Genomic DNA, 13470 nt, shown 5'->3' on the forward strand with positions numbered 1-13470 from the left:
CAGATCTGTTCCTCCTGTTTCGCTCTCATTGTTCAACCCATTGTTGTGAGGGAGGAGAGGAAGAAACTATTGAAAGTCACACACTTACTCAAGATGATAAAAGGAAATGTCTCATCTGATTACAATAGCCTGAGCTCAGGAAGCACCTTAGAAGAAGGCAACAACATTTCGAGATTTTGAACATCCAGCCTCCAATTTTTATGGAGTGGAATCACTCCAGAGCATCATGGCTGAGATCAGAAACTCACGATGAACAATCAGCATTGTGTCTGTTCCCATAGTACGGTCACAAAGTAGTGATCCAAAAAATAAAGTCCTCATCCAACATTTCTACTTTTACCAGCTCTCTCAGCTTTGCTCTTCACTTCATGTTGCACACCACAATTTAATTTGCAACTGTTCATGAACAATATCTCACTGCAGAACTACAATCAACATGTCCATTCCTATATTCTTCAGTATTCCAGGTCAATTTCTGAGGGGCTATGATCACCATTAACTGTACATTTTACAGAGTAAAGCATTTTTCCACAATATACAATTCATATTTTAGTACAGCTTGATTTTTCTGGATGTATGATGACCAAACAGTCAGTGCCCACTGTCATTACTCTGCCAAACTAACAGCAACGTCTGGTGGCTGCACATGTGAAGTTAAGTGTCACAATACCCCGTTTCTCCATTGAGAGCACTGCTGAAGTCCTCACAGTTGAAGATCAATTATAAATCGCTGAAGTGATATGAACATCCAGTTTTTGTATGTCGAAAAATCGTTAAACCTTGTTAAATGCAGTGTAACCAAGTTTTTGATGGTGAGCCACTTATAATTATTGCTGAAACACCTCACTGGCTGTAAAAAGCTAAATCTTATATTTGCGGAATATCAAATTTTTCTGTTCCACGATAAATTTTTAGAAGATTTTTTAAAAAAGTTAATGACATTTCATCTTCCAACTTAACCCCATATAGATGTTCCAGCTTGTTTAGTTTTGTGAAATTATTAGAGCTCATGCTAAGCCTGTCTGTTACTTCTCAGAAATTCTATAATGATGGCTGCTTAGCCTGCTTAATGAAACTTGTTGGAAACTAGACTCTCCCTATAGCTGGTAAGATCAAATAAAAGGTTAGCAAAGATGAAATCCAGGTCACAGAGTTCATTAGGACTCTGTGGGCAGCTTTCTTCAAGCTTTGCTGCTGACTGCAAAATCTTGTAAAAAGTCTGACAACACCAGGTTTTAGTCCAACCTATTTGTTTGATAATATACTCACAAGCTTTCGGGGTTAGTCCCTTCGTCAGGTGAATGGAGAGTTCTGGCCTCAGACAGAGCATATAAAGCACAGACAGTTTAGAGATTACTGATTAGAATGCGAATCCTTACACCTAACCTGCTGTTCAAGACCTGAAGTGGCTGATAATGTGAGTGGAAGGAGCACTGATCACAGTTTAAAGAGATGTGTATTGTCTCCAGACAGTACAGTAAGTGAGGTTTTGCAAACCCAGGCAAGTCACGGGGGTTACAGATAGTGCAACATGAACCCAAGATCCCTGTTGAGACCATCCTCATGTGTACATTATCAGCCACTTCAGGTCTTGAACAGCAGGTTAGGTGTAAGGATTCGCATTCTAATCAGTAATCTCTAAACTGTCTGTGCTTTATATGCTCTGTCTGAGGCCAGAACTCTCCATTCACCTGACGAAGGGACTAACCCCGAAAGCTTGTGAGTATATTATCAAATAAATAGGTTGGACTAAAACCTGGTGTTGTCAGACTTTTTACTGTGTTTACGCCAGTCCAACGCCGGCATACCCACATCATGCAAAATCTTGGCCAGCATTATCAGCATTAAAGGAACAAATACAAGAATATTTTCCTCAATCCTCAGACCTTATTCAAAAATTTATTAACATCTTCAATACACTGAAATCAAGTTTAATTAGGCAAAGATGATTTGGGAAAGACTTATACACACAGCATCTCACATACTTTAAAGACAAAGGTACAGTGTTAAGGTAAATGGACTCTAAAAATACTGAGGGGGAGGGGAAGAATCTATTCAAATTCCTTTGCCAGTGCTCATCTTTCTCCTCCAACATAAATAAATAAGCTAAGGATACTTCCTTTTTGGTGAAAGCTATTGTTTTTGTCAGCTGAAACGCAGTCTCATGGAAACTATAGATGTTACATATCAAGTATGAAAAGATATACTTAAACTATCAATTGGGTGATTAGGATGAGTTCAATGCCCATCCAGCAACACACGTAAATTAATTCCCTCTGTTTGCACGTATAAAAAATGTTCAAGCACAATATTTTGCCAGCTAAGAGCCCCCATTACACAAGCCTGTGAGGTTGCAGTTTTAACTAAAAAGAAAGCTCTTCTCAGAAAAGGGAAAGGGGAATATATCTGGTTATTTCTTGTTAAAATTCTTCCCAAGTATATTGGTCCCTTTAATAATACTGTTTGCAAAAGACAGAATATTATTTCTTGGTTAATATATTAATACTTAGTAAATTCAACAAATTTGGATATTAAACTTTCTAGAAAGGATATTAAGGAAACTGGTGGTACATGATCTCTCATCTGGTCTATGGGTAATATTCCACTGCAGACCATTTCTGCTTTGGTCGAGACAAAGGATGGCATCACAAGGCCCGGACAGTCACACAAGCATAAACCTGGCTCCACGTACAGTGTCTGAAAGAAAATTATTCAGTGGAAATTTGCCGAACCCTTTAAGCTTGGATTCAGGATACTACCCAAATGTTTGATACATTAACTGCTCATACTTAGTCAGAAAACTATTTAATTACAAATATAATTACACATCTGCATTGTTTCAGAAAAGTTGCCGTTCACTCCAAATGTATGCAGCCTTGACAGATGGATTGAAAATTACCCCCCCCAAGATGGTTATAAAGCTACTCATCGAATCAAGATAGCATCAGTTCAATTCTTTGTGGACACAAGTCCACTTTAACATTTTTAGCAAACATACATGCACAGCAGCAAATCTTACAACTGAAAATGTCACAATGGTGCATTCAGCATCTTCTAAAGCATAGATAAGAGGAGCTTTACTCTGCATTTAACGTGTATTATAACTGATCTAGAAATGCTTATGTTAATTTTGACATGAAAAGATATCGAATTTCCAATCTTCACTATTGCTTAGAATCATTCAGTAAATAAATTCAACTGAGCACTAAAGCTTATCAACAAAGTTACCTGAAAATGTTTTGTATGGCCTGGAGTTGCAGATACAGAAACTTTTTTGTTTTGAAGAATGGTATTGATTGTTGAACTTTTGCCTACGTTTGGATAGCCTACCTATTAAACACAAAACACAAATATCAATACGAACAATGCAGTAATCAAACATTCCCAATTTACATTATACATCTCCCAAATGGAAGCACATTGAAATGTACAATGGATCATTATGTATTAAAAAAAGACAGTTGACTACTGAAAGTAGATGCTTAAAAGATACCTAGTATGCAAGTTTGCATTATAGAGATTGAGGCAAATGCCTAGAAAAAAAACCAGCTGAATACATCAAACTTCAACATTGCAGGTCTTAGACTGACTTCAACTAAACTGAGGCACCCATCAGAGAATGGAATTATAACAGCCAGCATTTGGAATGTGACTATTAATAATGGATTTAAAATAAAATACTATTAATACTTGAAAAAAACATTGTTTGCCAATATTAACAATTTTATTCCACAGCTTTTTGTAAAGCTACCCACTGAATAGTTGAAATTCTGTGCACATGCACTGACTTCATTTGACCCATCAGCTAACTCCCAAGTAGCTGGCTTTACCAGGTATCTATCCCCTTCCCGACACTACACATTCTTCAAAAAGCTATATAATTGACACTGAACATATTTTCCAACTTAAATTAGCCACCCACCCTGGTTACCTCGTGACCTACCCTGAATAACCAAATTCCTGATGTTCCCACCTCATCAACTGGAAGGCAGTCTGTTTTATTTTACTTTTGCCCAGTCTCTTTTTTATCTCGAGAGCTCTGTTCCATTTTTCCTTCAAGCAACAAATAAATATATATTTAAAACAAAAAGGAGAATTAAAAAAGTACGAAAATAGAAACAGAGGAATAAATGTATAAATTGAAGTAGGAAATTAAAATAATTTCTAGAAAGGAAAGAAAAAAATGAAACAGGATCTGAAATGCCATCTGGACGGACTAAATGCTACCGCCCCCTTGCCTGTCATGTTACAAACAATAACCAGAACAAAGTTCCTTCACTCACTAATCCCACTGTGATTTCATCGTCTTTCACACGATTTCCTTTGTGCAAAGTTTTAAAAATTTCCAATAGTTCATTGCGCTGCATCAAATGGCTCGAGTTACTGATGCAATTTTTTGCAAACTGTGTTGCATTGGAGCTTGAAGTACATGCAGTCCTGTCATTATCATTGCTGTCCACACAGCTATCAGTGGAGGTAAGATTTATATTAGTAAGGTCAGTCAAGGTCTCAATATCAGACTGGCTTATATTATTTTTCTTCTCATCTTCCGAACATGTTTCCCAAAATTCATCATCTTCGCAATCTTCATATTCTGCAGAGTCATCTTCATCTGTGTCACAAGTAGGCCACAAGTCTTCAGTATCAGAATGACTGCAAGGTTTGCTGGAGTTTTCTGCATCCCTTTCACTCTCTTTACTTCTCTCTCTTTCTGGTTCTTCTCCCTAAATATTATGAAATCAGAAGCATTTAGGGTGGAACATTACATTAAAGGCTAACTGCATAAAACAGTACTGAGATCAAGTTTTTTAGCCCAATGAAATACCCATGTTTAATAGAAGATAATATTAAAACAAGATGTGGAGTGGGCACAGTAAGAAGTCTCACAACAGGTTAAAGTCCAACAGTTTTACTTGAAATCATGAGCTTTCGGAGCACTGCTTCTTCCTCAGGTGACACCACTCACCTGAGGAAGGAGGAAGCTCCGAAAGCTCGTAATGATGTAAGTGAGGTGGTAAGCAAAGAATGATTTTCATACATCAATAGAATAAAAAACTTGATTGTCAATAAATCTGAAGGCTGTGATACAATAGTTAGGATACAAGAGGGATGATATTCAGGTGGCACGGTGGTTAGCACCGCTGCCTTCAACTCCAGGGACCTGGGTTCGATTCCCAGCTTGGGTCACTGCTTGGAGTTTCTTCCGGGTGCTCTGGTTTCCTCCCACAGTCCAAAGATGCACAGGTTAGATGAATTGGCTAAATTGCCCCTTAGTATTCTGGAATGTGTTGTCAAAGAGATTAACAGGGTAAATATGTAGGGGTTTCAGAGACAGGGCTTGAGTGGGATTGTTGCCGGTACAGATTCAATGGGTTGAACAGCCTTCTTCTGCACTGGAAAGTATCTATGATTTCTATGTTTGTTGAGCTAAATGCTCTCCATTCATTATTATATCTCTCATTCATTTTCTTACATTCCTCTTTCATAAGCATTAAATTAAATTCCATTAATACCTTACCTTTGCTTCGGCATCTAATCTTTTCCCTTCTGCAGTGGCTGACCAGAAGACGACCCGCAAACCTTCTTTGTCAAAATACCTTGCCCAAGCTTTACGCTGCTCACATGTCAAGAGATCAGCTTTATTCAGAAGGATCATGTTGTCTTTATCCTTCTGGACCTCCTTCACATAGCACTCCTAGGAACAGGTATCACAAAGTTTGGAAAAAAATAAATGAAATTAACAATTAAAACAGGCTGTGTCAGGAGATTTCAATACACAAGGATGAATAGCACCATTGTGGCTTTTATAACTTATCACTTAATATAACATGTACGGATGTTTTTTTAAAAATTGCACATCCCTCTCTGCTTGTGATCACTAATCGATTCACTCTCCTTACGTTTTTTCTTTCATTCTGAATATTTTTCTGTTTATGTTGTATTGTCTAAAAAGTGCAAGTAAAATATTCCCACATCTTACAGAGAGTACAGTTTCTCAGTCTGGAATCAAACACTACAACCTGTTAGACCAGTAAAAGGTTGAAGCCAGTGCTCTATGAGATTAGAGATAAGGGCTGCAACCTGAGTGCTGAGAGCTGCTGGAAGTGTAGAGTATTGCTGGAGCACCAGCAGACCTGGAGAGGCAACTGAGGCTTGAACTCAAAGTGAAGGGGCTGCAGCTGAAAGCAAAGAGTAACTGCCAAGCCAGCTGGATGGGATGTGATCTCTAAGGGTAGCTTTTTTTTAAAATAGCTGCATTGAGCCAGAAAACAATTGGGATTGTACCAGATCAGCAGAGACAGCTGCAGATGGTGCTGAATCATAGAATTGTTAGTGTAGAAGGCCAATTGATTCATCACGTCCACACCAACTCTCTGAACGAGCACCTCATCCAATGCCACAATGTTTCAATTGACCCTGCCGCCATCACACACTCAGACAGCACATTCCAAATCCTGCAAGAAAAATCTTTCATCTCAATTTTGCTTAATTTACTGATTACTTTTAGTTTGTGCCATCTCATTCTTAAACTTTTCACGAGATCCCTCATGACTTTGAGAGCAACGATCTTGAAAGTTGTATGGAATGTGATTTTGAATGATAATCTTTCTTGGAATGCAAGATGGAATAATAAAAACAGAAAGTATGCAATGAAAATAAGTAGAGAAGCAAGAAAAAATGCACTGTTTTCAATTTACCAAGAATGTGGCAAATGCCAATAAGATGTAGTAATTCAATGAAGTTAATTATCTAAGCTTTACAATAATATGGTTTTAATGCATTTTAAACAGGAAGATTTCCAAGTGTAGTCTTCAGACGAATCCAATTCCTTATGGGTGCAACTCATTAGGAAGGAGCTGATAGGCCTGGGTCTGAGTTCAAATCCCACCACGGAGACGGTGGAATCTGAATTCAATAAGTATCTGAAGACCACAAAACCATTGCTGACTATTGCAAAACCCATCTGGTTCAATTAGGAAATCTGCAACCTCACTTGATTTGAGAGTCCAGACCCACAACAATGTCTTATTGACTTTTAAATGCCTTCTTTAGGACAGAAGGGCAACTGTACAGGAGGGGTGGGAAGAATTTGAATGGGAGGGGAACTAGTGTCTTAGTGGGGAGGTTAGCTGGGGTGGTTAGGAATGGTTTAAACTAATAGGGAGGGGGGGGGGGTGGGGATGTGGCTGGGAGAGAGTCGGGTGAAAGGAAAATTATCAGGGAGAAGGAGGTTCCGAGGGACACTCGTGGGTTGAACTGTGTCTGTTTCAATGCTAGGAGTGTGACAGGGAAAACGGATGAGCTTAGGGCCTTGATGTTTGTGAGGAAGTTAGATGTGGTGGCTGTAACGGAGACGTGGTTACGGGAAGGGCAGGACTGGCAGCTGAATGTTCCTGGGTACAAGTGTTTTAGGTGTGACAGAGGAGGGTTGAAGAGAGGTGGAGGGGTGGCACTGTTAGTAAAGGAGAACATCACAGTAGTGCAGAGGGAGGACAATATGGAAGAGATAGGGATTGAGTCACTGTGGGTGGAGCTGAGAAATAAAAAGGGAGAGATTACGTTGCTAGGGGTGTACTATAGGCCACCCAACAGCCCGAGGTCAGTGGAGGAAGGCATTTGCAGGGGCATTTTGGATAGGTGCGGGAAGAATAGGGTGGTTGTAGTGGGTGACTTTAATCTACCTGGAGTGAATTGGAGGGGGCCTAGAGCTGGGGGTACGGAGGGAGAGGAGTTTGTGAAATGTGTTTTGGAAGGGTCTCTAGAGCAGTATGTAACTAGCCCGACTAGGGGAGGGGCTATACTGGATTTAGTGTTGGGTAATGAGCCAGGGCAGGTGGTTGAGGTAGAGGTAGGCGAACATGTGGCTAACAGTGACCACAAGTCCGTCTACTTTAGGATACAAAATGGAAAGGGATGAGTGCCGGCCGAACGGGAGTGTGCTGAACTGGGGAAAGGCGAGCTATAGCAGGATTAGGAGGGAGTTGCAGGACACTGATTGGAAGGGACTGTTAGCTGGAAAGTCCACGGTTGGCTTTTAATGGCAAAATGAAATGGTTGCAGGGGAGGTATGTTCCGGTTAAGCGGAAGGATGGGAAAGGTAGGATTAGAGAGCTGTGGATTACAGGGGGTATTGAAGACTTGGTCAGGAAGAAGAGGGGGGCGTATGTTAGGTCGAAACAACTGGGTACGGAGAGTGAGCTGGAGGAATATAGAGAGAGTAGGAGGGAGCTAAAAAGGGGGATTAGAAGGGCGAAGAGAGGGCATGAAATGGCTTTGGCTGGTAGGATTAAGGAAAATCCAAAGGCATTTTATTCCTGTATTAGGAGCAATAGAGTAATTAGAGGGAAAATTGGTCCTCTTAGGGACAAAAACGGTTGCATGGGTTTCCTCCCACACCCCAAAGATGTGCTCTTAGGCTGATTGGTTTACCAAATTGACACTATTCTCCCCTGAATCTGGCTAAGTTAGGGGTTCCGTTCGTAGACACGCAGGGTAGAATAGGTGTAGGGTGATGCGGCGGCGCAGGCTCGTTGGGCCGAAGGGCCTGTTTCCCGTGCTGTGTTGTTCTTTGTTTGTTCTTTGTTCAATGGCTTAGCGAGCCGCTCAGTTGTATTAAACCTCTACAAAGTCTACCAAAGGGAACATAAACAGATGAACCACTTTGTATCGACTGAGCCACCAGAGACAACAACTGCAAATCCAGCCTTGTCAATCCTGCAAAGTCATCCTTATTAACACCTGGGGCTTGAGCCAAAATTGGGAGAGCTGTTTCACAGACTAGTCAAGCAACAGCCTGACAGAATCTCCCAGTTACAAGCAACATCATTCCTGGGTATGTTCAGTCTCACCAGCAGACCTAGAGGTGGTGACACAGTCGAATACCATCGGGGGGAGTTGCCCCGTGAATCCTCCACGTCAACTCTGGACCCCACAGGCATCAGGTCAAATATGAGTATGGTAACCTCCAGCTGTTACCACATACCTCACCCCCTCAGCTAATGCATCAGTATTTTCTGCAAGTGGTGTTGAACATGGGTGGTCTATCACCAAGAGTGGCTCGACAGCATTATCACAGATCTAGGTGGCCAAGTCCTAAAAGACATAGCAGCTAACTGGTGAGGGAACCAACAAGATGGAAAAATGTGTCCAAAAAAAAAAAAGCTGAACTCCAGAGGTGAGGTGAGAATGACTGTCAATGACATCAAGGCACATTATGGAGCCCTAGTAAAACTAGAGTCAATGAAAATCAGGGGGGGGGAAACCCTCGCAGGCTGGAATCATAGCTAGCATAAAGGATGATGGTTGTGGCTCAGTTATCTCATCTTCAGAGTCCCTTAGCTTCTCTGGATTTGCTTCCTTGTCCATTACTCCATGGTATGGCTTCCCTTTTTCTAGCAGAGCTGAGAGCCATTCACTCGCTAGCTTCCTTGCGCCAACTGCTTTTTGCATTCAATTAAATGCACTGAAAAAGGTTCAGTTAAACACATTCAAAAAGGTTTTTTCTTAAAGGGGGCCTCTGGTTGCTAAGCAACTGCTCATTCTTTCCTGTTATAAACACACTCATCACAATAGTTTGAACTGAAACCAAAAACCCCCATACGTGCAACCACTTTTGTTTAACATGAATCCAACTAGACTATTCCTTTCCTCCACAAAAAACACTAAATTCTCACTTAAATCTGTGTCTTACCTCTAAAATGTAGCAATTTAAACATAGGTCACTTAAAACTCTCTGCTTCCTGACAACATTTCAAGTGAAGCAATATAACTACACCGCTATCTGTAGCTGGGTTTTACAAGGACTATTATGCTTTTGGTCTCAATTTGAAACAATATCTGTATTGTAAATTGAGATGAAACTGTTTACTACTGCCAAAAAACAAGCAAGAATCAATAATCAAATTTTTACTCACCAAGTCTTCACACCGAAAAAGCAGTGGGTTTCTAGCATCAACAATCTGAACAATGATATCACTGCAGAAACAAAATGAAGAATCAAGTGGTACAACATTACATACAAATTCCAAGTTTACAACCACACTGTACACCAACCAGCTGTACCTATGAAATTCATAATGATCTTTTGTAACTAACTTTGACAACATGCATTCAATACCTATCCCTAACATCACGCAACTCACACGAGGAGTTCAGTCTCAGCTGGGAAACTTGAAGACGGTGTCAAGCAGAGTTACACCAGAATAAAGTACACAATACCAGTGAGAGCTTTCCATGTTACATATTATCAGGGAGAAAAATACAGCTTACAACTATTGTATACTTCACTTTCATCACACCTGGGGGGTGGGGGGGGACATAAAATGCCCAAGATCTACCAAAACAGCTTTCTGATTCCAACAGAATTCATATTCCCTAAATAACAAAGTAGGGATTACTACACAACACATAGCAATAAATTTAGAGTTCAATTCAAATTTAACAAAATTCACAACGGTAGAAACACACAGCAAAACTAAAATACATTCAAAACAAATATCCATCCAATTTAAAATATTCTGCTTAGAATTCCGAGTTTTTGAAAGTAATAATATCTGGATATACTGGAAGTGAGTCCCTATAAGTGCAGAAGGAGGTCATTCAGCCCATCGAGCATACACCACCAACAACAATCCCACCCAGTTCTTATCTGCGTAACACCAGGTAGTTGCCCTACTAGTCCATACCTTCTCTCAATTACTCTCCAGAGTTGGCGCCAAAAGTCCAAATTCCTTTCAAATGGAGTCAGGATCAAGTTCTTGTCTTCCTCCAGCCTGGACACAAAGTGATAATAATAAGTGAATGTGTTCAAAAATAGTTATTAAAATTTTTAGGTTATTCTTGGAAGATATAATGCAAAACAAATGCATTTTTCCACAAATTCAACATATATATCAATAAAAGTGGTGCCAAAACACTATGACTATGACTTTTACCAATTAAATTCAAGAAGTCTGGAAGTTGGCTCATTGTCACGATCATTTAACTCAAATAGGAGGACTACACCAAGCAAAGTTTTCATATGGAGGAAATTTCATACGTGCTTATAACTTGAAAGCAACATAGCAGTATAGTGGCTTTCATGTTAACATTTGTACACCAGATAACAGCAAAAGGGACAGAGACCTGTGACAATAGGACACTATTACTTCTTAGAGTTTACTACTATTTCACTGCAGTTTTGGATCAGCAGAAGTTACACCTAAAATGGGCAGGTGCTTCTTGACATGGTGCTGCCATTTTTATGCCTTTTGCAGTATTTTCCTCACCCTCATATCAAGTCCATAAAACTTCCAAATCTTGTTCATATACTACAGGTATTCAGGGTTGTTTGGAATTAATTGCAAGTGAAAGTTTGTTTAGCAGCAAAGTAAGATCTTTGTTTAAGACCTTTGTTCAGTAAACCAGCTGTCATCTTCATTCCAGGAAGCTTTCCCTTTCTGCCTTAAACAAAGCTTTAAAGAAAGTTTTAAGACTTTTCTTTTCGTTTGAGAGATTTTTGGAAGAGGTTGTGAGATGCTAGACTACAGTGATATTCTGTACCCATTTACTAATACCCCAACCCTCATATACACCATTTCACTAAGGTTTCATTCAATTTTCAGTCAAAGGTACAGAGAGAAATCAGGAAAATCATGGCACAAATTCCAAATATACATTTATAAAGGAGTATATATTTTTCTGCTTAAAATTTCAAGATTCTAAGTTCAAATCAATACAGTAATTGAAACAAAATGGTCTTTAGTTATTCAAAAGTTATTTAAGTTTTTTAAAATTTATTTATTAGTGTCACAACTAGGCTTACACTCATACTGCAATGAAGTTACTTAGAAAACCCCGAGTCGCCACACTCCGACACCTATTCGGGCACACTGAGGGAGAACTTAGCATGGTCAATTCACCTAGCCTGCACATCTTTAGACTGTGGGAGAAAACCAGAGTACCTGGAGGAAACTCAGGCAGACATAGGGAGAAAGTGCAAACTCCACACAGACAGTGACCCAAGCCCGGAATCAAAGTTGGGTCCCTGGCACTGTGAGGCAGCAGTATTATTGTCCAATTAGAAAGTCCACCGAATCTGACATGGAATTAATGTTGTTAAATGTTTAAAAAAGACAACAGGACACTAGTAATTAACAGTCACCATCGTGTATTTCAAGTACTTGGATATCAGAAGTAGTGAGACTGGTAGTTTTCAGGTTTAAGTAATTTTCATATACAAAGTTAGTATTTAACTTATTAAAACTTCTAATCACAATCACATCAGCCAAATTACAGTTAGTACAATCTACAACACTCACTGAGCCAGCTGTCGTCTCCATTCCAGGAAGCTTTCCCTTTCTGCCTGTTGCAGCTCTTCAGGCGCTGTATTTTCATCCCAATGAGGTCTACATACAAGGCAATCAATTAAGAGAGGATCAAAATAGAACTTCAACAACTTTTAATTTGGCCAACTACATGCATGATTTGAGTGGTAAATTTTGTAAAACTCTACTGAATAGAGCAATCAAGCACTCTTGGGAAATGCAGGTCTGAAAATCAATCAGCCATAATTCATGATTTTCCACAGGTGTCAACATAGCTCAGCAAGGAAAGGAGTAATTAGACGAGATGGTCTTGATGTCAGATAAGATACGGGCAACAGAATTTGATACGTCAAGTTTTCAGAGACGTGAGGATGGGAGGCAACTTGTGAGCATTGGAATAACTTGAGTTTGGAAAGGATAAAGGAATGAGGATTTCAAAAGCAGAATGCTGAGGCTGAGATAATGTTATGCAGGTATGCATGATAGTTGATATTGGTCAGATTGGAAGAAATTAAAACTAATGTAAAACTGGATGTTTGACATTCAAGGTTTCATTCAATGTATGAAACTGATCTTAGATCTGCAGATGATGTTGTCAAGCTGAAGATTGGCTTAACACCAGAAAACCGAAGGAGTGGAAAAAGAAGCTATTTTTAATTTAAAGCAATAATAAAATTAATTTTACATTTGACTAAAATTTCAGTAAAATAAAGTTTATTACACAAACACTACATTTTAGTTTAAATCAATATTATTTAAAGGTTTTTATAATACATAAGTTAATATTTGTACACCTTAAATCAGTTAAGATCTTATGAAGTATATCATCCTTATTGAAGCAAAATCAATATTGCAATCAAAAACACAATACTCTGCAAATTCAAAAGCTTAAAAATATCACAACGAATACAAAAAATAAACATTAAAGTATTAAAAAGCAACTATTTAAAAGACCTGGAAGTAAACATTACTTAAATGAACATGACCGCAAAGGAGGGCTGTATCCACTCTATTGGGACATAAGCATAAAGGTAATTTTAATACTGAAACATTAACAATCTGTCAGAAAACAGAGCAAAAAATCACTTCAGGTGCATTTTGAAACAGGATTGTTGAGAGGAAAGGATACAAGGGTCAAAGGAAAAATTGATTGGAAGAAGAAATT

General features: G+C 39.1%; 1 protein-coding gene across 1 annotated transcript in view; it reads right to left on the reverse strand.

The window, feature by feature from the left end:
• The window catches only part of lsg1 (large 60S subunit nuclear export GTPase 1), a 28752-nt gene that overhangs the window by 9891 nt on the left and 5391 nt on the right, over positions 1–13470 (reverse strand). Inside the window, exons 4-10 of the mRNA XM_080185669.1 lie at positions 12300–12386; positions 10686–10772; positions 9915–9975; positions 5519–5695; positions 4284–4724; positions 3229–3330; positions 2554–2697 (exon numbers count right to left, since the gene is read on the reverse strand). Of these exons, the coding sequence (XP_080041795.1) occupies positions 2554–2697; positions 3229–3330; positions 4284–4724; positions 5519–5695; positions 9915–9975; positions 10686–10772; positions 12300–12386 (1099 nt within the window). The remainder of the gene's footprint in view (positions 1–2553; positions 2698–3228; positions 3331–4283; positions 4725–5518; positions 5696–9914; positions 9976–10685; positions 10773–12299; positions 12387–13470) is intronic.

The sequence above is a fragment of the Carcharhinus amblyrhynchos genome, chromosome 3 (assembly GCF_965287045.1).
Source record: "Carcharhinus amblyrhynchos chromosome 3, sCarAmb.v2.hapA, whole genome shotgun sequence".
Lineage (NCBI taxonomy): Eukaryota > Metazoa > Chordata > Chondrichthyes > Carcharhiniformes > Carcharhinidae > Carcharhinus > Carcharhinus amblyrhynchos.